The sequence below is a fragment of the Copadichromis virginalis genome, linkage group LG4, assembly GCF_057382275.1.
Source record: "Copadichromis virginalis isolate Kocher_CV1m ecotype Utaka linkage group LG4, C_Virginalis_male_GT1.1, whole genome shotgun sequence".
In the NCBI taxonomy this organism is placed as follows: Eukaryota; Metazoa; Chordata; class Actinopteri; order Cichliformes; family Cichlidae; genus Copadichromis; species Copadichromis virginalis.
Window position 1 is genome coordinate 589,996 of NC_140621.1, and position 27,210 is coordinate 617,205.

The following is a 27,210-nucleotide window of genomic DNA, read 5'->3' on the forward strand; positions in this document are numbered from 1 at the left end:
ACCTCTACACACTTCTAACATGCACATTTACACAACTAAATGGCAGTATTAACGAAAAGAAAAACATTCAACAAATCCCTTTAAACCTTAACACAAACAAAAGGAAGCATCTCTATGGACAAAGAAACCCCTCCACTTGGTTTGACCTGCTGATGCCATGTGTGACATCATCAGGACTTTAAAATGAGGAAATGCCAGGTGGGCGTTTCCCCACACCTGACCCTCATGGAGACTGAAAAGACAAACAAAGTAAGTATGAACAAATGACTTAATGTGTAACATAATAAAATATAAAGAAACATGTACCTGAGTATTTGTCTTAATTTGCAGCATGTTTGATTTGCCGGCAACAAAACGCTTCCACAAACAAACCCGGGATAGTGAGTGAAGCAAAGTTACATGACAAACAGCAAATCATAGCAAATACATAGAAACAGAATAATGTGTACAATGTGCAAAAAAAAAAAAAAAAAAAAAGGTAAACGCATATGGGACAAATGGAGAGCATTGCAACTGCTCCTCCACTTTGTCACAAAGAGCCTCCGGGCCAGAACTCGCAGACTGAGAGAGCTTCGTCCATCAGGCTGTCAGGATGCTGACCATCTCTGAATCGAGAAAGGGGGCCCAAGGGTACGTCTTTCGCCATCTTACAGTGCTGTGATTGCAGCCGTTCAGCACATTGTTCATTCAGTGGTGCTAGTTTCCTTCACTGTGCAAATGTACTGTTTATAAGGTTGTGGAAACCTGCAGTCAGCTGAGACTGAAGAAGTCACTTGGATGAGTGACAAAATGTTTCTCCCACTGAAAATGTCCAGATGAACAGAATCAACCTTTTGGAATTTACTTACCTGGATGATTGAGCACGCTTCAAGACATTATTTTATTAATATTTTTGAAATGATAGCAGCACAAACGAAATTTTTTGCAGCACAAACGTTTGATACCACTTTTGTTGGATTTGAAGAAGGTGGGGGGGCAACATCACTCACATCAGCAAGTTCATTAAACCAAGCTGTGGGTTAGATGATAAAACCCCGGAGCAGACAGATCCATTCATTATTTCAATAGCAGACTGGAACAAGAGCTGTTGACACATGTTGACCCAACTTCAACTCGTGTTCTTAATGAACCTACTTTAAGATTCCCACTTCGTTGATCTGCTCCAGAATAAAATATTGCTTGTGAGGAAACAATAGTCAATACATCTTTGAAGAGTACAACGTTCAAAGAAAGGAGACAGGCCGGTGGTGTCAAAGTCGATAAATGTTTTAACACAGGCATGATGTTTTACTGTACATGCATCCTGTTGTTGATGGGAACAACGTCAGTGAGAATAAAAACGGGAAAAGAAAATATCACTTTGGGCCCCACTACTATCACGCTAGCATAGACCTACATTCTGCTTAGATAGTTTTTTTTGATGAGATGTTTGCGAGCCACTTTTAATTTTAAAATTGATTATAATTATTTATTAGATTGATTGGTACCTTACACCACACACAGCTTAGAGAAAAGATACATTGGCTTTCTGAATGAAAGTACATTTAAATTTTGATCTATAAAATTATGTAAAAATATGTTTTATTCCTTAAAAGGGTAAAGGAGACACAAATGTCTGATGGACTCCAGGTCCATGGGAGCTTTTATTAGGAAACACATGTTTAGAAAATTAATAACCTTCTTTTTGTTTTGTTTTTTTAAATAAGTTAAATAAATAACAGAAATGTTTCCTGGATAATCGCTTCTTCAGGTGTGAGGTGCTTAATTCTTATTTTAACCGCTTCATATATTAAAGCTTTTATTCGAACCGAGCGCCATCTCTTGGTGACATTCTGCAATTGAGTCAAAGGGGAGATTTTAGAGTGGAAAATAGATGTCTCTTTGAAACTGTCTTTGGATGCATTACTTTGAGAAATCATCAAAAGACTGTTTCGTTTCATTTAACATTCAAATCAAAGTTTTAAACTTTTAAATTGATCTAATGACCCAAGTCTATAATATAGTGTTGTGCGTCTACTGTAGCAGGTGGTGTGCAGATGATCTACGGAAAATAAGGTCATTAAATAGAATTAAAAAAAAATGCTTCATGCAGTTTTTAATTCTTTGCATGTCATTTTGTTTTAAACAATTGGTGTTCTATGATGTTGGCTTCACATTTTTGATTCATGATACTTTCATGATCAGTTTGATGTTAATTTTGTCTTTGAACAGTGAGATTTATTCATCACACACACGGTTTCATATATATATATATATATATATATATAGATATTTATCAGTTCCACTTGCACTTCAGCTACAAGGCAAGGCAAGGCAAATTTATTTGTATAGCACAATTCAACAACAAGGTGATTCAAAGTGCTTTACAGAGACATTAGAAACAAAAACAAATAAAAAGCATGATTTAAAATTGATTAAAACAAACAAACAAACTAACTAAACACACACATTTCACACCTATTCGCGCGATCGGAACCCTTATCGTAAGGGGAGCTACCAGTCCTTCTGTGGACGAGCTACTTTCTATTTTAAATTCCCTGAATTTAAAATACTCTCTAGACCCAGTCTAGACCCAGTTGGGGAGCTACCCAGAGCTCTAATCCCACTTAACAAACAAACAAACAAACAAACAAACAAACAAACAAAACAGTATATAAAATCAAAACAGATAAAATCAGAAATAGATAAGATCAGTAGTTAGTGCAAGTTTTGAAATTTAAGCTTAAAAGTGTGGATTTGGTGCTTTATTCAAATGCAGCTGAGAACAGGTGAGTCTTCAACCTGGATTTAAATAAACTGAGTGTTTCAGCTGATCTGAGGCTTTCTGGGAGTTTGTTCCAGATATAAGGAGCATAAAAGCTGAATGCAGCTTCTCCGTGTCTGGTTCTGAGTGTCTACAATCAACGGATTTCAGGTCGTGTACCAGAGGAGGAAAATAGTAGCACATTATATATATAAAAATATATAAATAAATATATTTATTTATTTATTTATTACAGGTCTGTGTGTGTTTGTGTGTGTGCATTTCTTAAGTCACCAGTTCATCATTTCTGCAAACAAACATTGCTGCCCAGTTTTTTTTCAGATTTTTAGATTTTTGCCACAAAGTATTCCACAGCATGTTGCAGGAAATCGAGGAAAAGGGCAGACTACCACCAAATATGAATTCTGCCAACATTAGTCTCCTGCTAAAACCAGGCAAAGACCCTGTATATCCCTCAAGCTATCGTCCAATTTCTCTTTTAAATGTAGACCTTAAAATAATCTGCAAAGCTCTCTCAAAGAGATTAGAGAAAATGACCCCCCTCTTAATTCATCCTGACCAAACTGGTTTCATAAAAGGTCGGCACTCCTCAACAAACACTCGTAGATTACTTAATTTAATAGACTACTCATACGATAAAAACATCGAAACCATAATATTATCTCTAGATGCAGAAAAAGCATTTGACAGAGTTAACTGGAAATTTTTATTCGCAACTTTACACAAATTTGGTTTTGGAAACTCTTTCATAAACTGGATAAGAATATTATACAATTCCCCAACAGCTCGTATCAGAACAAATGACCAGACATCCTCCAGCTTCTGTCTCCTGAGGGGCACCAGGCAGGGATGCCCACTCTCCCCCTCACTTTTTGCAATTTTTATCGAACCTCTAGCAGCAGCATTTAGACAGGCTACAACAATTAAGGGCATAACATGTAAGAACATAGAACATAAAATCAGTCTCTATGCGGATGATGTGTTGCTTTTTCTGCAAAACACACAAACCAACCTCTCTGAGGTAATTACTTTAATAAACTGGTTTTCAAGAGTTTCAGATTATTCAATTAACTGGCCAAAATCTACAGTTCTCCCCATTAACTGCTCCTTCCATAATTCTTCCTCTGCCCCACTGCAATCCGGAAATATTAAATATTTAGGTATTAATATCTCTCCTAAGCTTTCAGACTTAACTAAATTAAACCACATCCCACTTCTAAAGAAAGTAGAAGGCGATCTGACTAGATGGAAATCTTTACCCATATCACTCATGGGAAGGGTCGCCACTATAAAAATGATGATCTTGCCAAAAATAAATTACTTATTTTTGATGATCCCTAACAAACCATCACAAGATTGGTTCAGATCTCTGGATTCATATATTTCCAAATTCCTTTGGAAAGATAAACCCCCGCGTATTAGCTTAAAAACGCTACAAAGAACCAAGGATAGAGGAGGATTAGATCTGCCTAATTTTCACCAATACTTCTTAGCCAACAGCCTTCAGTTCATCTCAGAATGGTTAAAACATACCTTCTTAGTTGAGCCCTGGCTAGATGTTGAACAGGCACTATGCAAGGATCTAGAGATTTCAGACCTACCATTTATTAGCTCAAACATCAAAAGACATGAATGCTTTAAAAGTATCAACATCAGCTTTTCTCTGACAGCATGGTGGGAGTTTCTAAAAATAACGGAGTCTTCATTAATCCCATGCAAACGTACACCTATCTGGAATAACCCTGACATATTACAAAACAATAATATGATTAATTTCCCAGAATGGAGTTGTAAAGGAATTAAATACTTAGAACATATATTAGAGGGAACAGAATTTATTCCATTTGACAGACTAGTTGAACAATATGGGATCAACAAGACAAGGTTTTTAGAATATCAACAAATTAAATCCATAGTAAAAAAGAAATTTAACCTCAGTCAAGTTGAATTACAAACACCACTAAGTGCGGCACATTTTCTTACTCTTAAATCCCCCAAATTATTATCTAAAATATACAGAACACTTTCTAAATTAGATGAATCAATATCCCTTCCTACTGCAAAGTGGGAAGCAGATTTATCAGTCAACCTAGACCAAAACTTCTGGTCTCAGATTTGCTTAAAAACTTTTAAATTAATTAAAAATCCCAGTCTGCAATTAATACAATACAAAATACTTCATAGAGTGCACTATACAGGTCATCGGATGTTCAAGATGGGCTTTACATCTTCCAACAACTGCTCACACTGTCAAGGCAATACACCAGACAATTATATCCACGCTCTTTGGTTCTGTCCACCAGTGCAAAAGTTTTGGCGCGAGATATGTGAAGACTTATCAAAATGTCTGAAATGTAACATTCCAACCTCCCCCTTAGTGTGTTTGTTGGGCAGCTTAGATAATGTCACTTCAGAAAAGAATATCGCCCATATGGTTTTCACTGCCCTATGCATAGCCAAGAAAACAGTCCTCATGAACTGGAAAAATAAAAATAATCTTAATTCTAACCAATATAGAAATTATCTATTAGATTACATTAGTCTTGACACAGCCTCTGCCACCACATCAGATCAATTGCTCTGGGCCCCTTTTATCAGCTCCATCACCTAGTGGGGGTGGGGGGTCATAGTTTGGTCCCGCCTTCACTGTTGTGATTGGTGAGGGGGTAGGGACAGGCTTAGGGCGTCGGGGGGTTCCCCGGAGGCATCTTCCTTGGGGGGCTCAACCCGGGGTAGCGGTCACGTCCGGTTGAGGGCTCTGTTGGCTCTCGGGTGACTGTTTCCTCGCGGCTGCGTGCAGCGGGGCTAGGGGAGGGTCTGTGCTGACGGACGTGGGTTACTGACCTGGCAACCTGGCTGCCCCTGGGTGGGTCCGGGATGGGCGTGAGGTTCTGGGGGTGCTCCGTCTCTGGGCGGGGGCCCGGGCCGGGCCTCGGGGGCTCGGGTCCTGGTTGGTGTGTTGCCGGGGTTGTGGGCGGGTGGGTGCATGGGGGCCCGGCCCTGGAGCAGGGTGCCGCCGGTGCATCGAGCCGCCTGGGGGGCTCTTCAACTGGTGGGGGGGATGGTCACATCTGGCAGGAGCTTTCTTCTCTCAGGAACTCTCTGCAGGAGGGGGAGATACAGGAGAGGTGGAGGAAGATCTCAGCCTGGGCGTTTACCGTCTTATGTAGTCTGGAAGATGTGTGGTTGGTGGGGTGGGTGCAGTTTTCTCTGTGGTGGGGTTGGGTGGACTGTCCAGGGCTCTGTGGAGCCGGAGGGCGCTGCTGCACTGGGCCCCGGTCTGATGGGCCTGGGCCCCCCTTCCCTGGCGGGTCGCGGAGGGTGGGAGTGCCTACTGGGGTCAGCGGGGGAGCTGGCCCCAGGGAGGGGTCACTTGCCCCTCCCCTCCTTCCCTCCCCATCTCCAGCTGCCTCCCTCTTCCCGCTCCTCCACAACCACCCACACATGCAGGGCCTTGGAGTGGGGGTATGTCACCAGGGTGCAGAGGAGGCTACCCCCCCCCCCCCCCCTGTCCCCTTCTGGCTGCCTCTGCCTCAATTTTATCCCACAACTTAGACATTCACATTATTCACACTCTCATTACACATACATATAGGATCTTGGGGGTGGGCACAATCACGGAGTCCAAATCACCATCAGGGTGTACACCCCACCCCTGACGTCGTTGCCCACCTCTCAATTTTAAATACACTTAGTCATTGAGGGCTAGCAGGAGGGACTATGCGCTTACCTGCTGCTCCTTGGCAGGTAGCTCCATGCCCTCCTGGGTTTTAATTGCACCTTAGAACACATATGCATCAACACTACAATGAGCGGGTGGAGGGAGGTTTGGAGTCTTCTCCCACCCCCATTCTCTGCGGCCTGCTGGAGCGGGAGGGCTAGTAGGAGGAGTTGGCCGTCCGACTGCGGTCTGGGGTGTGGGGCCTCCCTGCTGCTGCGGAGTCGGGGTGGTCTGCCTCTCCCCACCGCAGGGAAAAGGGTAACACCACCTGGGTCTGGGTGCAATTCCCCCCTCCAGGGGCAAGGGCACCTAGACCCGGTTTGTAGAGTACGCTTGGGGAGTGTGATTGTGTGTACAGCGTCTCTTTATGTCTGTCTCCACGTTGGTTGAGTGTGGAGTGAGTGCATATGAGAGCATGAGGGTGGGAATGGATGTTTGTGTCTGTGTGTGCCTGTATGTCTGTGTCTATATGTCAGGTTGGGTATCAGACGCCACCTCTCTGGGGACACCTCAGGCCCTCCAAGGTTTGGAGGCCTATCTCCACCCACCACCACTTCCCCTGCCGGTGGCGGACTCCCTCAGGTGTCGGTGTGTTGGTGGTTCTTTGTGTCTGGGGGTGGGCGTCCGGGTACACACCGGCTCACTCCTTGGCGGCCGCTTGTCGGGGCCTGGGGCCTGGGGCTCGCTCGGGCCCCTTTGGAGGTGGGGTGCCCCCGGCCTCTCGGCCTAGGGCTCGGTCACTCAGGCGCGGCTGGGGGCCGGCGGAGCTCATGGGCGCGTCACTGCAACCCCCCCTGGCTTCTGCTCCGCGGCTGCTGAGTGAGCCCTCATCTGGGACTCTCCTCAGCTCTTACTGGAACAGTGGCGCGGCTGCCCCTCTGTTGGTCTTCCTTGGTCTCTTGTGTTCTGGGGGCCTCTGGATGTCTGGAGTTTTGATCTCCTCCATACCCGCTTCACACCCTGGAGGACGGGGCTGTGGCCCCCCCACACTCCCTAGCAGATCATTACATGGAGAAACCTTTGGAATGCAAGCATGCTGATCCACACAGGTGTACACACGGGTATTCACAGACGCGGACTACAGCTTTCTTGGCTGCTGCCTCAAAGCACATTGTGCGCTGTCTATCTTGCGTGCTGCACAATATCGTTTATTACTTAGTAAATACTGATATCTATGACTAGCTAGTTTATTGTGATGGTGCTTTGTTTTCTCTATTATTATGTTGCTCTTTGTTGTTTGCTGTCTCCTCTGTTTGTTTGTTTGTTTGTTTGTTTGTTTTTTCTCCATACAGGTGACCCAGGAGTTTTTTTTTTTTTTGTTTGTTTTTTTTTTTGTCTCTCTTCCCCCCCCTTCTCACCGTCTCTTCTCCCCTTGGGTTTTCTTTCTTTCTCTCCCCCTCTCTCTCTCATTCATTCCCCCTGTCCTATTTATTAAAAAAAAAAAAAAAAAAAAAATGACAAAGGATGAACTGAAGCTCTGCCATCACGTAATGTCGCATACTGCTGTTTCTGATGTCATTTAAGAACGAAAAAAAAAAAAAAAAAAAAAAAAAAGAAACTATCATTTTAATTTATTTATTTATTTTTTCAGTTTTATTGGAGAGAAGGCCAACATTTCCTTAGCAGATCTCTTAGAACACAGCCATAAATTAAAGGACGGAAGAAAGTGCAACCATTTCATTTTGGTGAGAACTGTTCCTCTAAAATGTGATTTTGGTGCTGGTATGATCAAATTAATTATATCATCTAGAAAGCATGCAGGGCTTGCAATCATTGAAATACTAAAAACATCATAAAATTTAGCCTTTGTAGTAATAAAAACATAAAGGCTTATCAGTTCCACTTGCACTTCAGCTACAATCAACGGATTTCAGGTCGTGTACCAGAGGAGGAAAATAGTAGCACATTATACAGCCTGGATATGGAAATAATTTTTTATTTGCATAAAAGAAGAAGAGAGAGTAGTAAAGTGGAAAACTACTGCTTCCTGTCCCCCTCTTCATGTTTCTGAAGTACAATCACTGTGGCGATGACTTCAAAGTGTCTTTGTGCTGGGGTTCACCTTTGCTTTGTGTTCATACATAAATGCTAAGATAAACATCATACGTGTGACCTCATTAGGATAGTGATATTTGTTGTGTTGTAGCCTAGAGATTTATATTGTTAAATGGTAATTTGAGACAATGGGTTGGGAAGTAACAAAGTACAAATACTTTGTTACTGTACTCAAGAAGAATTTTCAGGTATCTGTACTTTACTCCCTACTTTTTAAGTAAATATCTCCAATGTCTACTTCTGAGATTTAAATTTTTTTTAACTGCTTTAGGTTCAATGTATCAGCATCTATATTGCTTATACTAGTGGATTAAAGTGGGCTGGAGTGAATACAGGTGTCCGTAAGTTCTTGTCACGTGACTTCTAGCTAGCCCTACAGAGGATGAGTGAGCATGGACTAATATCAAATGCAGCATTTCTATCAGCTCAACAACAAACATCAGTTACATTATTCATATGTTGCATGGGAATGATCTACAGCTTAGTGCAGGTTAGGTTGTTGTACTGTGATGGATTTACAGTAAAGCACAGTTTTGACTGGTGCACAGTGGCTGTGACGCTCATGGTCAGTGTTAGATTATATCGCGTGCAGCAGTGATGATTTTGCCTTTAGGCTGATGTTGCTTAAATTCATTCATTGAATTCAACTTATTAAGATCAAAGAGTTGTGTTGACAGATTTCTTTCATTACCAACCACAGTATTTCTTTATCATGTAGAGAAAACTGTTGAAGTTACACTTCTTTTTCTGATATTGAAATAGCTCACAAATGAAATGTGCAGTTAAACTACTCGACACTGACAGAAAGAAGATTTTCACTGGTGGTATGTGAGTGGCCCGTGATCAGTTTGACATCTCCGACTTAAACAGTATGCTGCTGGGATGGAAATCATGAAACATCTGTGTGCATCTTGTTGGATTCAGTTATGTAAATCCAAAGAGACCAGTAAACCTCAGGTAAACAATAGCAGCAGATCAGCTGATCACAGCATGTATACAGGATTCAGTTCAAGGAGACAGATTATTGTAAGTTGCCCATTAACTACTTAGTATTGACATATGTTTCTCTGTTTCTCTAAATTACAATAGAAACACATTAGAAGCCTCACAGTCAGTGTGACAGGAAACACGAAACAGAGGCACAGTTTTAGAAACTCGTGTAATGTGTACAATATGGAGTTTGAGTTTGGGCACAATTCAGAGAGGTGTACTGTTTTCCCTCCTTGTAAATCTCACATTTGATGATGGACCACAGGTTCTCAATGGGGTTCAGATCAGGTGAACAAGGAGGCCATGTCATTAGTTTTTCTTCTTTTATACCCTTTCTTGCAGCCACGCTGTGGAGTACTTGGACGCGTGTGATGGAGCATTGTCCTGCATGAAAATCATGTTTTTCTTGAAGGATGCAGACTTCTTCCTGTACCACTGCTTGAAGAAGGTGTCTTCCAGAAACTGGCAGTAGGACTGGGAGTTGAGCTTGACTCCATCCTCAACCCGAAAAGGCCCCACAAGCTCATCTTTGGTGATACCAGCCCAAACCAGTACTCCACCTCCACCTTGCTGGCGTCTGAGTTGGACTGGAGCTCTCTGCCCTTTACCAATCCAGCCACGGGCCCATCCATCTGGCCCATCAAGACTCACTCTCATTTCATCAGTCCATAAAACCTTAGAAAAACCAGTCTTGAGATATTTCTTGGCCCAGTCTTGACGTTTCAGCTTGTGTGTCTTGTTCAGTGGTGGTCGTCTTTCAGCCTTTCTTACCTTGGCCATGTCTCTGAGTATTGCACACCTTGTGCTTTTGGGCACTCCAGTGATGTTGCAGCTCTGAAATATGGCCAAACTGGTGGCAAGTGGCATCTTGGCAGCTGCACGCTTGACTTTTCTCAGTTCATGGGCAGTTATTTTGCGCCTTGGTTTTTCCACACGCTTCTTGCGACCCTGTTGACTATTTTGAATGAAACGCTTGATTGTTCGATGATCACGCTTCAGAAGCTTTGCAATTTTGAGACTGCTGCATCCCTCTGCAAGATATCTCACTATTTTTGACTTTTCTGAGCCTGTCAAGTCCTTCTTTTGACCCATTTTGCCAAAGGAAAGGACGTTGCCTAATAATTATGCACACCTGATATAGGGTGTTGATGTCATTAGACCACACCCCTTCTCATTACAGAGATGCACATCACCTAATATGCTTAATTGGTAGTAGGCTTTCGAGCCTATACAGCTTGGAGTAAGACAACATGCATGAAGAGGATGATGTGGACAAAATACTCATTTGCCTAATAATTCTGCACTCCCTGTATACATGTGTGCGTATTAAGGACTTGGATAATTGATAAATGGATAAAGAATAAACCATAAAATGAAACAATGATCTTTTTTGAGTGTTTATTTTTAAACAGGATAAAAGTACTAAATTAAAAACATATATAACAGCTGCTGGTTATGCTTCTAATTTCTGGTTGATATTGTAGTATTTTATCACACTGGATGTCCAAACTTGGTGAGGCGACTTTAGGTATGAATACGTATTAAATTTGAGTCCATTTGATTATATACCACCAATTCACAATAATTATTATATATAATAAATAAAAGACCTTAAAATAATAGCGACAAAACCCTACCAATAAAATAATCCCCTATGAGCAACCACTTGGGGATGGTGGGATGGAAAAACTCCCTTTTAAGAAACCTTCGGCAGAATGTGGCTCAAGGACGGGCAAATGGTTGAAGATGGTTGAAGATTTCAACAATGTTATCTGTTGTGTTTCAGTGGTACATTGTTACCAGATGTTACTTTATCCTGTTAAATCCCAGCTTTTCAGTCAGGACAACGTTTTCCAAAGACATAAGCACAAACCAAAATCATTGTGCAGATTAACAGCAGTACATTTGTCAGGTTTGTGATGGATCATCCCATTTTTGTTTTATAATCGCATTAAATCAAATTTGCACCTGGTTTATAACCATGTGATCTGTCCATGCAGGAGTGATTGGTACTAAAAGTGGGCCCATGTATAACTGTGCAGACATTTCCTAACACATCATGAGTGATTTACCATAAATGATTGATTAAAAACACATCTGTGAAAACATTACTGATAAACTTCATGTAATATTACGTTAAAGCAAATGTAAATTTATTATTAAAACAAGAATGTTTCAATCTGACCACAAACTTTTGAGCAGTCGTGTGTTTTGTGTACATGTGTCTGTATCTGATCAGGATTTTTTTGTTGTGTCTATCATCAAAAATCAAGATGAAGTGTTTTCACTCTGATGGCAAACTCTCCCTAACACGTCCACTTCATGCATGCTTCCTGACCTGTCACGCTCATCAGTGGCTCATGGATGTCTGTACTTGACCACAGAGGTAGAGCATCGTTCAATCCTGCCAGCTGCCTATCTAGGGAGCATTTCAAGGATGACAGACTCCACTTTCTCTGCAGCAAGACAGCTCATAACGTTTTAACAGTGTCTCCCTGTCCTCATACTTCTATATCATCTTCTATAATAGAGAACTATCATTGCAATCTACACTACAGCTCAGAAGTTTGAAGTCCATTAGAAACGTCTTATTTTGAAAAAGTACTAAAATTCTTATTCATATTTTGCAAATTTGTCAGAAATATAAAGAAATTAAAAGAAATGTCAATGATTAAAACTCACGTTGGGGGGGAAGAAAGAAAAAAACAAACAAACAAAAAAACAAAACACCTGGGTCACCTGTATGGAGAAAAAAAACAGAAGAGAAAGCAAACAACAAAGAGCAACATAATAAAAAAAAAAACGGCACCATGACAATAAATTAGCTAGCAGTAGATATCAGTAGATACTAAATAATAAACGATATTGTGCAGCACGCAAGATAGACAGCGCACAATGTGCTTTGAGGCAGCAGCCAAGAAAGCTGTAGTCCGCGTCTGTGAATACCCATGTGAACACCTGTGTGCATACCTGTGTGGATCAGCATGCTTGCATTCCAAAGGTTTCTCCATGTAACGATCTGCTAGGAGTGTGGGGGGGCCACAGCCCCGTCCCCCAGGGTATGAAGCAGGCATGGAGGAGATCAAAACTCCAGACATCCAGAGGCCCCCAAAACACAAGAGACCAAGGAAGACCAACAGAGGGGCAGCCGCGCCACTGTCCCAGTAAGAGCTGAGGAGAGTCCCAGATGAGGGCTCACTCAGCAGCCGCGGAGCAGAAGCCAGGGGGAGTTGCAGTGACGCGCCCGTGAGCTCCGCCGGCAGCCAGCCGTGCCTGAGTGACCGAGCCCCAGGCCGAGAGGCCGGGGGCACCCCACCTCCGAAGTGGCCCGAGCGAGCCCCAGGCTCCAGGCCCCGCCAAGGAGTGAGCCGGTGTGTACCCGGACGCCCATCCCCAGACACAAAGAACCACCAACGCACCGATGTCTGAGGGAGTCCGCCACTGGCAGGGGAAGTGGTGGTGGGGGGAGATAGGCCTCCAAACCTTGGAGGGCCTGAGATGTCCCCAGAGAGGTGGCGCCTGACACCCAACCTGACATATAGACACAGACATACAGGCACACACAGACACAAACATCCATTCCCACCCTCATGCTCTCATATGCACTTACTCCACACTCAACCAACGTGGAGACAGACATAAAGAGACGCTGTACACACGATCACACTCCCCAAGCGTACTCTACAAACCGGGTCTAGGTACCCTTGCCCCTGGAGGGGGAACTGCACCCAGACCCAGGTGGTGTTACCCTTTTCCCTGCGGTGGGGGGAGGCAGACCGCCCCAACTCCGCAACAGCAGGGAGGCCCCACACTCCAGACCGCAGTCGGACGGCCAACTCCTCCTCCTAGCTCCAGCAGGTCGCAGAGAACGGGGGTGAGAGAAGACTCCAAACCTCCCTCCACCCGCTCATTGTAGTGTTGATGCATGTGTGTTCTAAGGTGCATTTAAAACCCAGGAGGGCATGGAGCTACCTGCCAGAGAGCAGCAGGTAAGCGCATAGTCCCTCCTGATAGCCCTCAATGTCTACGTGTATTCATTTTTTTCTTCCTAATGTCATTAAAACAAATTTGCACATTTGTATAATAACAGTTGGACCTACAGATCTATTAAGCTTTCGGTTTTTTCTCAGTGTCACACATGGAATAGTTTTCATCTCTTTCAATCAGAAAGCTCAAATCTTTAACCAGATCTTTGTTTCTTTGAATCATTCCCATATTTTTCACCTCCTGTAATATAATTATAGTTAACCAGGTCTGAGCTACTTTGATCTGCAGTGACCTCGGGGGCTTGGATACCTATTTTTTATTTTCACAGGTGCAGAGCCTTTTCTACAAAATTACAATTACAATTATTTAATTATCAGTTAAACCCACGGATTAACTTTCAGTTCTTACAGTAAGAATCCTCCAACAACCTTTTGTAAGAAACATGTTTTTGTCTTTCTTCAATTTTGAGACCAACTGAACCCACAAACCTGAAGCTCCAGACCCCAAACTAACCAAATGTAATGTTTCCTTAATCAGCACAGTCATTTTAGCTCTTGGTGTGTGATGTCTACTCACAGTTTTGGTGCTTGCTTCTTCGACTTGATCCACGATCGTCTCCACAGCATCTCTCTGCTGTTTCCTCTCTCCTCATGCTTCTCTTCATGCGTCCTGTCCTCAGATATAATCCAACCAGCTGCCTCCTTGTTTCCAGCTTGACTTGTTTAGCAGAATTTCCAGTTAAGATAAATCCAGAAAAGTTGTCCTGCTTCAAAAGCTCCTCCAGCTGCCTGTCTTGTTGTCCTCCTCTTCTTTTGCATTTTTGTATTTGTATTTTTTGGACTTCATGTTGCCATGACAACATATCACAGAGCATTATGGTAGATTAAATCAGGGGCTTCTGTCCTCCTGCAGAACTGTTGGTGATGTCGTGGGGATTTAAAGTTGTGTTCGTGAGGTTTATCTTTAAACTCACTGATCCTGCAAGAGCAGGAATTAAACTACAAACCTTCATAGTCCCCATCAGTACTGTTCATTCTGCTCTGCAGCAGTGGTCACAGGGGCAGCTTTGAGTAGTTTAAGCACGTTTTTATGACATGTTTATGAACAGCTGTCTGCTCTGATGTTTACTGGGTCCTTGAACGTGTCATGTTGAGTCCTGGAGTAACACAAACACACAAACCTGTTTTATTCTGAATAAATGTGTGAGATGGCCCTCAGGCCTCTATGTCCAGGTCCAGGTTTGGGGGCTTCTTGTATTAGGGGAGTATTAGTTAGAGCAGTGTTGAGGCTGTATTTGGCCTCTCTCAGTCTTTCAGGGCATTCGGGCTTATTTGAATGTTGTTTGCTTTGCACAGCACAGATACACACACTACACATTACTACTGAACTGACAACACATTTTTGTTGTTGTTTTACTTTTTTTTAAATAAATGTGCTTTTTAGTTGATGTGTGATGTCCATCTTTTGTGGTGTCCATCATTTTGGCTGATCAAAAATCTTCATAGTGTCACTACAGGCCAAGGTAATGCCATCCATGGTAAGTATCTGGTTAGATGCTATGTTTTTAAGAATTTTAGGGTTAGTTTTGTCTGAATTCAAAGCAGAAAATTAGAGGCCATCCAGGCCTTCATGTCTATAAGACATGTCCTATTTGTGTCATCTGACTTCATAGATAACCATAACTGGGTATCAGCTGCATTGCATTGGAAATGCATCCTGTGTCTTCTAATAACACTTCTTAATGGGAGTAGGATTATGTAAAAAGGTCCCAGGAGAAAGGCAGCTGGCTTGAAATGAGAGGATGCTAATCTTTAGTTATATCATGCATCTATATTAAAAGTCTGGAAATCTGAACAGAACATTTAAAATCCAAATGCAACTTAACTGAAGAGTAAAAGAGTGGACAAGCTCAAAATGTAACAACCCTCAACTTCTGTCTCTTCCAGGACTCTCACTGAGTGACTGCATATAGCCTAAGAGCAAGCACTCATAGCAAGCAACATTGAAGGGAAATCTCCCTTTTAACAGGAAACAGCTTTGGCAGCCAGAGAGAGATACTTTCATTCTTGTAGAAAGATTATGCCATCTCAAGAGCAACAGAAGCAGGAATCGTCAGAGACACAAAGCACCGGACCTCCCCTGCAAAGTGCTCGGAGCTAAACTCTCCTTCTCTCCCCTTACTAGGAGTTTCTGCTGTTGACCCACTAGAGGGCAGGCTTTTGCCATGAGCAGGCCAGGAATGAACATATTTGTTGACACATCTATTCAATTACTTACAGCAAGAATGACTACGACCTGTCCTATAACATCAACCTCAGAAATAATCCGAGGGACAGAATACTCAGTTACGTTGCAATAGGTTTAGGCAGCTGGGGTACTCTCATGATGCACTGAGTGTTTCTTCTTCCAGTCAGCTTTTTAGTCACTATGTGTTTATACATCTCTCGATATTTAATTATTAGTTATGTATAATATCTGGCTCTCTTCCATAGCGTGTCGTGTCCCGATTTCCTCCCGTCACCTCCAACCAGTCGTGGCAAATGGCGACTCCTCCATAGCCTGGTTCTGATGGAGGTTTCTTCCTGTTAAAAGGGAGTTTTTCCTTCCCAATATTGCCAAAGCGCTTGCTCTTAGGGGGTCATTTGATTGTTGGGTGTTCTCTGTTTCCTCTGTATTATCGTAGGCTCTTTACCTTACAACATAAAGTCAGAATTTTAATCATGGATACTTTCCAAAACATGGGTATAAAACTGAGCAAATACCTGGATTTTCAAGAGTGAGAGAGGATTTCTTTGTGATGTGATTTTATTTCTAGATAACATTAATACAAGTGAATAAAATGACTACAAATCTTTTTTTGAGTTTATTTAGTTCCTGAAAATAAATAATTTGAAAAAATGTTTAGTTTTGTTATTACTGAATAAGGCACAACAAGGTACATAAAGTTTTTTTTCAGGGTGTAATAAAAAACACCTTTAGCTCATTTTAGATTTTACTTGCTATAAAGAAGGAAATGATTTCACTCTGCAGTATGGAGTGTCTCCAGTAGATGGCGATGGTGCATTACAAAAGTAATGTTAATAACAAGGCAATGATTTGTGCCAAATTAAATAAACCCACCAAAAATTTATAGCAAGACATTGGATCACATGTCCACGTGATTCCATATTTTCAAGTTAATTATTGGCTGTTATATTAAGATGTTTACATGAACCAATATAATTGTGCTGTTTGGGATGTGTGGTGCTTCATGGATCAGATTCTTTGTCATTGTGCTTTAAGAACAACACAAATTGTATGCAAGTGAAAAGAGCGCACTGTTAAGATATATATACACACACACACACACACACACACACACACACACACACACACACACACGAGATTGTTTGCCTTAGGCTGCTGAATAGGTGTACCAGATAAAGTAGGTCAAGTTGAGACTTCACTGGGGAGAAAACCAAAAGATATCCAGTAACATTTACATCTGATATGGTCTTGTTTGTATTTGGTCCCAATGTGTACAAATATTAACTCACACACCTGAGACGACCTTTGTCAACGCCATAATCTGACAAAGTCGACAAGGTAAAGAAGCAGTGATTTATTTAGTCTTTAGACCAACTGCTTGAACTAATCAGTAAAATGAGTCACAGATGCAGACAGACCAGAGATCCAGCTCAAAATGTTTATTCAGATGAACAGATCAGAAACATTTCCAAATGTCAGACAGCTTAGAAGCAGAGCCATACCCTGATAACATCCATCGCTCCATGTGACATTTCACACAAACACCACAACATACAAGAACTGATGCCAGCTTTAAAGCCAGGAAATCAGGAAAGAAATCAGCTGGAGCAGAAGTGAGTTTACTTCAAAGCCTGTGTTGTTAACATGCTGACTCCAGGCTCACTTCTACGTCTCAGCATTTAGCTCTTGTCACCCAGAGTGTGCTTGTCAAACAGGTACTCTGCCATCTTGTTGTTGTGGGCATCCATGCGGGTGAGGTTAGTGATGTGGTCACCCAGCTTCTTGATGGACTTCACCTGCTCATCCAGGTAGTGGCTCTCCAGGAAGTCACACAGCTGGGAAAACAAACTACAGTTAACATTTGATGATTTGTCAAACATACACAGCATGAACTAGTTCAGTCTTTAACCCCAAACTCTTCCCTCCAACTCCCACTTACATGAGGGTCATCATGCTGAGAAGCCAGCTTGTGCAGGTCCAGCAGAGCCTGGTTGACATTCTTCTCCAGCTGCAGAGCACACTGCATGGCCTCCAGCCCGCTGCCCCACTCGTCACGCTCTGGTTTCTGCACAACAAACAATTCTGTTAGAGACTGAACACTTGTTTTAAGCTCTGTATACACATTACACACTAACGCTAACAACAAGAGAACAAGTGTCATAACACTGCTCATTAATCCCAGTTTCTGTGTTAGAGACACAGTCAGGTATGTCACAGCAGGACTGGTTCAGTTTGTACACACCTTGATGTCCTGGAGTAAGACGCGACCTCCTCTCTTGTTCTGGAAGGACAGCAGCTTGTCAGCGTGCTCCCTCTCCTCATGGCTGTTCTCCTTGAAGAAGTGGGAGAAGCCTGGCAGGGCCACATCATCACGGTCAAAGTAGAAGGCCTGACAAATCAGACACAGGTTATTAGTACACAGCACCAATTCTTCTGCAAATACAGCATCGTGACAAACAGTTATGGAGACAGACATGATTCATGATGGACAGTTCAGCTGGTTTAGACCGAGGTAACTGCTGAAATAGAGACTAAGACCCCACTCTGCTGCTAGTTCAACAATTCAAACTTGACACCCACCAACACAGAATCTTGCACTGTGCAGGGTTGCTGCAAGTATGAGTGGAGCAGCAAATGCTCTCCAGGTCTGTTGTCCATTAAACATACAATTAACTGAGAAAAATATATAACTGTCAAAACATCTGTTGAAATTTCATGATTCAGTTTCACATTGTGACCTTTAAACTTTCACCTAAGAGCACAAGTCAATATGTAACACTGTTAAAAAATAATCTGTCATTTGTTAAAAAGCTGCATTAACACAATACATCTTAGTGTGCTACAATTACATCCCTGTTCTAGCTGCGCCATTTAACCTTAATATTCATAATAAAATGATTTTACATTTAAACAGCACACAGTGCCGTCATTTCAAAATAGTAAACATTCCTCAGAAAAGAGTCTGCTTTGATGATGGACTCTTTCTGTGTTCTCACCATAGAAGTGTAGGTGTAAGACGCAAACAGCTCCATGTTCACCATCCGGTTGATGGCGGCCTCGCAGTCGCGGTGGTAGTTCTGGCGCACTTGGGACTCCATTTCGGCTGGCGTTTCTTGTGCTTTTTATTAACAAAAACGGTGCAAAAATAAAGCTTTACGTTGAAGTTATCTGTAGCTGAAATATAAAGTTGGATGAAGTCAAGAAGTTCCGTTCAAACACTGTTGAAGCAACAACTCCTCAAAGATTCCTCCCCTGGTGTGAAATGGCACACTCGCGGGTCCCTGTGTTTATACTCCACGGAGGAGCTCGTGACAGATGTGACGTATGTTTCCACCAATCACTGAGCACGGGTGTAACGTGTGTGACACAGAGGATAGAGTTGCTTTTTTTCTCCTCCCGATTCGTAGAAAACTCATCATCCAGTTTAATGTTTAATGTGACCTGCTGGGAGATAAATGGTAAATGGCCTGTATTTATATAGCGCTTTACTAGTCCCTAAGGACCCCAAAGCGCTTTACACATCCAGTCATCCACACATTGGTGATGGCAGCTACATTGTAGCCACAGCCACCCTGGGGCGCACTGACAGAGGCGAGGCTGCCGGACACTGGCGCCACCGGGCCCTCTGACCACCACCAGTAGGCAACAGGTGAAGTGTCTTGCCCAAGGACACAACGACCGAGACTGTCCAAGCCGGGGCTCGAACCGGCAACCTTCCGATTACAAGACGAACTCCCAACTCTTGAGCCACGATCGCCCGTTATGGAGATAGTCAGGTGCAATAACAAAGCATTTTCATATTTCAACAGATAACAAGCAAAACATGTAAAATATGTAAAATTTAATCTCAAAACACTAGATGAAGACTCTCTGATGGACATCAGAGATGTCCACATGCACATGGTACGATATTTATTACTTAAAAATATGTACAATACTGTGCAAAAGTCTTGAGTCAAATGATTTATTAAAAAAACTAAAACTAAGCAATGTATTTTGTATCAGTCTGTTCATGTAAAAGCAGCTCTTTAGATTAAATTTGTCCTTGAAGAGTCTCATTGCAGCTGAGGTATAAGTTTAATATAGGGGTTAAATTCACACATGATATTTCTTTAATCGAAGACCCAAAACATATTCAGAGGCAGTACTTTTTCACTTGCAATGCTGTCCTTTGTGTAAAGTGCCCGAGAGACCTGCCAGTGTGCCTGCATTTTCTTTGCTGCACCCTTTCAGCTTCATTTTCCAACAATAAAGTGAATGCAGCCCAAAGTACTGCTTTGTGTGGACAAACATCACTAGACTTGCTTTAAAGCAGTTAAAATATTATTAAACCTTCGTCGCTGTCTCGTCATGTCTATTAGGTTCGGCTGTGTCTCACTCCTGTTGTGAATGTCCCTTGTTACCTTGTGTGTATATTTTTTTTGTATAATTTTGTCTTCTGTGGCTCTTGGAGGAGGCGGACGCATATTTCACCCTCTTCCCCCCTTATCTTCCCTGCTGCTGCTTCTATGACTTTGTCTAGTCTCGTCTAACTCTAACCCTCAAAGAGTTTCTCAGTCTTGTTCCCTAAATCCTAAAGAATTATGGATTTGATCAACTGGTCCCGTAATGAAATTGACACCTTCCTAGGCTTGCGAGAGCCAGATTGTCCTGCAGAGACGTTTGCTGCCGGATACTCGATGGTCCGTTACGCCGTGTGTCTGGTGACACTCTCAATGGAGGACATTGAATGAAATCTACCAAATCAGAACCACAATAACAGAGTTCTGGCTTATTGGAGCTGGCTCGGGCCTGGCTTATCGAGGAACAATAAGCGGCTACAGCTGTTCAAATGCTATAAAGCTGGCCGACATGATAGACGATGGGCAGGGCTGTGAGTACTCAGACTGTGTTTTCTATGCAATATGGATAAGATCTCTTGTGTTACGTTCTGGTCCCGGCAAGTAAATAAACATAACAAATAGTTTGCCCCACTCACTTCCCACCCACGCACAAACCCCAACAACGACACCTTTTTCAAGTATTTAAGCAGCCATTTATTTTCTTCGGCAGTGAGCAATGCCAAAACAATAAACAAAACTCCCTATAAAACAATCCCTACTCTTCCCTACACCAAAATAAAAAGAAGCCAAAACAAAAGACAAGTCACTTACCTAACTATCTAACGGAAAACAGGAGAAAACTTGTTCAACAAAAGAAAATGGCTTCTCACGCCTACTAGGCTGCGGCAGTGACAGTGATATATCAGGTGAACCAACCCGTGATCACTATTTGACAATCTATTTACAATTATTTACAACATAATAGCCATCCCACCCAGATATACTATTTACACTATTTACAACCAAGTAGACATCCCAACCAGATATACACTCAAAACTCTACACTGCACTAACATAGATCATCACACAGGTTCTTGGTCGAGTGGTGGAGGCTCGGGGAGGGCTTCCAGGTGGCTGTCGTTAAGTCCTTAAGTACCGGAGGTGGTCCATCAATTATCCACACAGGATCCACACAGGACAGGCAGAGACTCCACCCGGATACCCAGCAGCCACGCCCAGGTTTCCACCTCCTAGGAGAGAAAAAGGGGAAAGATACCCACAGCCATCCCCCCCGTGGGAGGCATAACACAACACACACATCACTGGGTCGTAACACTTGTTTGGTTTTTTCTGCCTGTCCCGTTTGGCTCTTTTGCATCAGAATTATTGTCTAAAGGCGAAGAAAGATGCCCAACGGACTTACTTTACCAAATGGACCATCCCAGCCTTGCCGTAATGGTCTATTTGATTCACCTTTGCTTTTATTGTTTATTTTATTTTATTTTCACTTGCTACACACGGGACAGACTTGACTGGGGAAGAGAAAAGGGAGAAAGAAAGAGGGAAAGAAAAACAGCAGAGAAGAGGAACGGTGATAAAGGTCAAAAAACAAAAACAAACAGACAAAAAATACATCTATCAATCACCTGGATCACCTGTTGAGAAAGAAAAAAGAGAAAACAAGCAAAGAAAAAGAGCAATATAATAAACAACATCACGATGATCTATGTGAATATGACAGTAAATACTAAATATTAAACATTATTGTGCAGCACATAAGATCAACAGAACACAGTGTGCTTTGAGGTAGGAGCCAAAAAGGGTGTAGTTTGTGGGTGTGATCACCCGTGTGTACACCTGTGAGCATGGACGCGCTTGTTTTTAAAAGGTTCCTTCATGTAATGATCTGTTAGAGGGTGTGGGGGGGCCACTGCCCCGTCCTCCAGGGCATGAAGCAGGTGAAGAGGAGATCCAGGCTCCAGACATCCAGAGGCCCTCAGAGCACAAGAGACCAAGGAAGACCAACAGAGGGGCAGCCGCGCCACTGTCCCAGAAAGAGCTGAGGAGAGTCCCAGATGAGGGCTCACTCAGCAGCCGCGGAGCAGAAGCCAGGGGGGGTTGCAGTGACGCGCCCGTGAGCTCCGCCGGCAGCCAGCTGTGCCTGAGTGACCGAGCTGGATAAGATCTTGGAGAAGCTCATGGCTCTGCAATATGGATAAGATCTTGGAGAAGAAGAACAGGAATTGAGAGAATTGGTGACCAGTGATGGACATTAGACCAACTGTAAAAATTGGATGCAGTTGTTCGCACTAAACCCAAACATTCACCATCTTCACTCATGCAGCTATCCCACTATCTGCAGCAGCAGAAGGCCTGCCGAGGTCGAAGCTGACTGGAACAACCAAAGTTCTTCCATGATAACAGGATTGTTGTCAGAGCTCTTTGTCCTTTCTTTAGGGCCACCTGGGTCCACTGGAGACAACTGAACTTCACTTAACCGGGCATGGTGACACTTTCTCTCAGCTGAACAAAGGATACACACACACACATGCATGGAACATGTACACTGATACTGATAAGCCCTCACTATCACCCTCTCTCCCCCGAATCCAACACCTCCTCCGATACTTACCTTCCAGCGGATCAGCTGGAGGTGCGATCAAAGATTGCAGTGGTCTCAGATCCAGCTGTACACACTGGAATATTCTCCCATGTTGCTTGTCTGTGTTTTATTGTGTTATGGTGTGTTGATATCGGTGCATTCCTGTATTATCCTTTTGTGTTACACATTTCAATGTTTTTTTTCCCTTGCTACCTAGCCTGACCCATCGCCCCAATGTGATGTTTGTGTATTGTATGTACGGTCGGCAAGTTCTGTCATCTCGGTTGTGGACAACTGCAACTGACAAATAAAGGCTGTCTCATCATCTCATCATCTCATCATATAATGTGTTCTTTCCTTTGTGCCTTGTCGGATTGCCTGTTTATCACTCCGGGTGTTTCATTTGCATACCTCTCCTTGTCTTCAACAGCTCGTCTTCACTCCTTCATCATCCTCTGCGCTTCCGCTGCTGATGTTTCCATGTCTCAGGTTCCTCATTCCTAGTTTCCTGCTTTGTTAATGTTTTCTGTGTTCCTCATGTTCTTTAGTTTAGCTTTTCCCAGTCTAGGTTTTGTTAGTGTTTTCAGTTCCCCCTTCGTTGTTGCTTTGTAGTGTTTTTGTTCAGCCTCTAAATAAACACCCACTTTCAGTTTAACCTCCGGCTACATCTCAGTTTTGTCTGCACTTGGGTCCACGCTCTCGCATTTCCACATGGTTTGCCTCACAAACCGTGACAGTACAATCCGACCACATAATGGACCCAGCAGACATCGAACTGCACCAGTGACAGCAGGCAGATTTTGCCCAGCTGGAAGACAAGCTCAGGGTGAAGCTATGGCTCACCCCAACTACAAGAGCATATTTCTGCTCCACCTGCTGCTCCACCAGCATCCAATCTTCGGCCGATTCAAGTGGGAGTTGGGAGGTTGCTCCATGCCCACACTCGCCAGCCTCGGCACCACCGTACTGTGCTCTGTAGGCCAAGTTGCCTGGCTTGCCAGCTTCCTCTTCCCAGTCGAAGCGGTGCTCACGCTGTCATTCCTCCGTCTCTGCTGAGCAAACAGCAGTATTGAGTGAAAATGACTGTTTTTCTCACGCTCATCCCAATCTCACAAACAAATAAAGAACAATAATCTCACTTCAGAAAATTTCAAGATTTTTATCCATGTTGAGTCAAAGTCTGTTAAGACTGTCAATCCAGAGTTTGTCAGCCACAAAGACCTTAAAAACTGTTTGTCGTGGTGGAAAAGATGGAAAACCTGTTTTTGCTTACCCTGCTCCTCTGCCTCACTGTGTTCCTGTTCTCAATGCAGCTGTGGTCCAGCTTTCACCTGCAAATTTGTTTCCCTGTTGAGGGGGACTAGGGCCCAGTTGATCGCTGCTCCACTTTCCAGGCAGGCGGCGGATTTGCTAGTCCCTGCATCCAGCTCTTCAGGTCAGGACAGCAGCAGCCCAGTCATTGGCTCCTGGTTCTTAGGGTGAGGGCAGCTCTGAACTAGCTCACTCCTATCCGGTTGTCCAGTGATGACGAGACGAATCCTACTTCCGGGCCTAAAGTAGTCTGCGTTTAATATGGCTTTTGTGTTGTTAACATGTTTAATGCTATGTATTTTCTTCTATTTGATCTCAAAAAGCTCCTAAAACAGTCAGTGATCACTGTTGACCTCCCTCGGCTTTTATTACCGCTAATCATTTATTTAAGCTCAGTTTTTAAAACCTTAGGATGTAGCTACAGCCCAGCCCATGCAGCAGTATATGAATGACTAACCTCGTATTGTGGATGGATTATCTCAGTTGTTCTCCTGGCTGAAGTTTGGTCCTTTTACAGCATCCTGCCATGCGATTACATTTGTTCCTGACCACCGAGAACACTCACGTTAACTTTTATCGAGTGGAAAAAAAGTTAGCTTGTTTATATTATGCTAACATAGCTGTGTCGCTAGCGGTCACGTAGCACATCATTATATACCAGCTAGCCCAACTTCAGTAACCCTACAAACTAAAGTCGAAGTCTCTGGCTTTGGTGTAGGAGCTAGCGCTGGTGGTAGCACGTCACGGTGTAACACGGAAGGGCTGTCAGAGTATCAGAAGAAAGCACTGTCGTCTATATCTAGACAGTCTCAATACGTGCAGATAGGAGGTGACGACCTCGGGCGAGAGAGCGAGTGGGAGAGCACGCTCAAGATGAACCCGTACCCTCTGAGGGTGCGCATAACCCCGATTTTCCACATAAAGGGTATATCTCAGACTGCTGTCGAGTTGCTAAAGCACAAGCTTCAGAACGTTGAGCTCTACCCAGATGAGTTTTTAGCCGAGCAGGTACCGGACATAGTGACAAGGCGTTGCTGATGGGGGGGGGGAGAAGGGGATATTTCATGCTCTTTTCATGCAGTGTGTGTATATTTTTGTAAAAGCCACCACCACGATAAGTCTATTTTACTTGTGATATAAAATTGTATATGTAACCTCAACATGCTGATGTATTCGTGAATAAACAAACGTACACTGTGATCGTGTACGGGGTTTTCATTTGACATTTGGTGTATAAAGGAATCAAACCCAGCTCAGTGTACGATTGAGTTTTCAACACAAACAGTGTAAAACACCACACGATAACAGTATGTTTCCACCTTTATTGTACTGCACAGATACCACATTATCCACACAACAAGGACAGAAACAGACTCCTAATATCGGTCGACATCTTGTATATCCATTTGGTGAAGAACACCGACTCTCAGCACACTGTCTTCATAAACAGTTCTGTCAAAACAATCTTGCGTGTGATGGCAAACTATCTAATGTAGCTGGCCCACCTAACTGAACATGGCCACAGAACAATTAAACTGAGAATACCCAATCACCCCACCGATCCCCATTAGAATAGAATAGAATAGAATAGAATAGAATTCAACTTTATTGTCATTGCACATGCACAGGTACAGGGCAACGAAATGCATTTTGCATCCATCCAGAAGTGCTTTAGTGATATAGGTATATTACAATATATATTAGCAATAGTATAGATATGTAAGTATATTACAGAAATGGGTCTATTATGGTATGTTATAATGTACACGGTATGAAGTATGTTGTGAATATTCTATAACTAAGTATGTACAGGCTGTAGTGAGTACAAGCTATGAACAGGATATAAATATGAAAAACTATACAGAATATGAAATAAATAACTTTACAGAAATCTGAGATATACAGTTATACAGAAATGTGAACTATGCAAGTTGTAAACAGTTGTAGGATTAAAGATTATTGAATGTACAGAATGATTATTTACACAGAGCTATACAGTAGTGCAGTTAAGATAAGTGAGGGTGTAGATAGTTTCTACAGAGGCTATATAAAGTGCTAGTGGTTGTGAGTGGTGGTTCAGTCCATGTTATTATTGTGTTTGAGGGTACAGTTGTCCATTGTGGGTGTGTGTATGTTCAGTCCATGAGTTTAACGTGGGTCAGATGTCAGGAGGCACGTAAGAGGACAAGCATGCTCCTGCTCCAAATAGTCCCAGAGACGTAAGACCGAAGAATCTACACCATTCCCTTGTCTTAATAATCTCCCTGTCTCTTTCGAGTTTCTTCTGCGCTGCCTTGTACATATCGTTGCTGTAGTGCTCACCTCCGTTGAATTCTACCATGTCCTCTATTTTACTCAACAGAGTATCCACTTGGGTTTGGTTTACTCTCTGAGTGTTGCTCAGCGTGTGGTACCTTCCGCCACACTGGTTTATCACTCTTTGTAGCTCTTTGCTTTCCTTCACGTAGTCTCTCACCGATTTACCCTTTAGCGAGTCACCGTGTGTAAACAAGACCAAGGTGTACGTGAAAGCGTCTTCTCCGAAATTGTCTCGAATCCACTTTATGCTGCTCCGCTCCTCTTGTGTGAACCTAGACTTTAGACTGATTACCAAAAGGAATCCGTGCGGTCCGGGTACCGACTGTTCGACACACTCCTCGATCTTGCTTTTCACATCGTATTGGGTTTTGGTTGTGTCAAACAACCCCGGAGTGTCGATCACAGCGACTTTGGCGCCGTCTCTGTCCACCTCCTTCTTCGCACAGCCAACGGTGACGGACTCGGGTGACATGTCCTCCTCGAAAGCGTTGCTATCGCCGAGTATAGTGTTACCAGACGCGCTCTTGCCAGACCCGGTCTTGCCCACGAGAATCAATCTGACGTGCGGACGGGGTGGAGAACCTGCGGGTGACATTCGCATTCTCGTAAAGACTCCTATGGACAGCAATGCATTCATTGTTTGGTGTGTTGTTGTGCGATAACAAGGCCATTTTTACACCCACCTTTGTCATTCTTATGCTGACACAGAGCGACGTGTCTGCTTAGTGTGAGTGACAAAACAACTATGAAGGAGATAACTGTTGCCATGTTTCATGCTCGCCGTGAGAGACGCAGTAAGCCGCGCATAAACTAGGAGTAGCTGGAAGGGGTACTTTGATAATACGTGCTTTTTCGTGAGAACGCCTGAGAACGCATGTACCCTTGCGCTCGA

At 43.1% G+C, this 27,210-nt stretch overlaps 2 protein-coding genes across 2 annotated transcripts; both read right to left on the reverse strand.

Moving 5' to 3' along the window:
- Positions 1 to 17,188: 17,188 nt before the first annotated feature.
- Positions 17,189 to 19,027, reverse strand: LOC146710469 (ferritin, middle subunit). Its single transcript, XM_085453013.1, has 4 exons — positions 18,761 to 19,027; positions 18,007 to 18,153; positions 17,704 to 17,829; positions 17,189 to 17,599 (listed from the first exon to the last, which is right to left on the reverse strand). The coding sequence occupies exons 1-4, from the start codon at positions 18,860 to 18,862 to the stop codon at positions 17,444 to 17,446; spliced, it is 531 nt and encodes a 176-aa protein (XP_085309139.1). The 5' UTR covers positions 18,863 to 19,027; the 3' UTR covers positions 17,189 to 17,443.
- A 6,477-nt stretch (positions 19,028 to 25,504) lies between these two features.
- Positions 25,505 to 27,194, reverse strand: LOC146710470 (GTPase IMAP family member 7-like). Its single transcript, XM_085455314.1, has 3 exons — positions 27,163 to 27,194; positions 26,175 to 26,875; positions 25,505 to 25,572 (listed from the first exon to the last, which is right to left on the reverse strand). Exons 1-3 carry the CDS (start codon positions 27,192 to 27,194, stop codon positions 25,505 to 25,507), a joined length of 801 nt encoding a protein of 266 aa, XP_085311440.1.
- Positions 27,195 to 27,210: the final 16 nt, after the last annotated feature.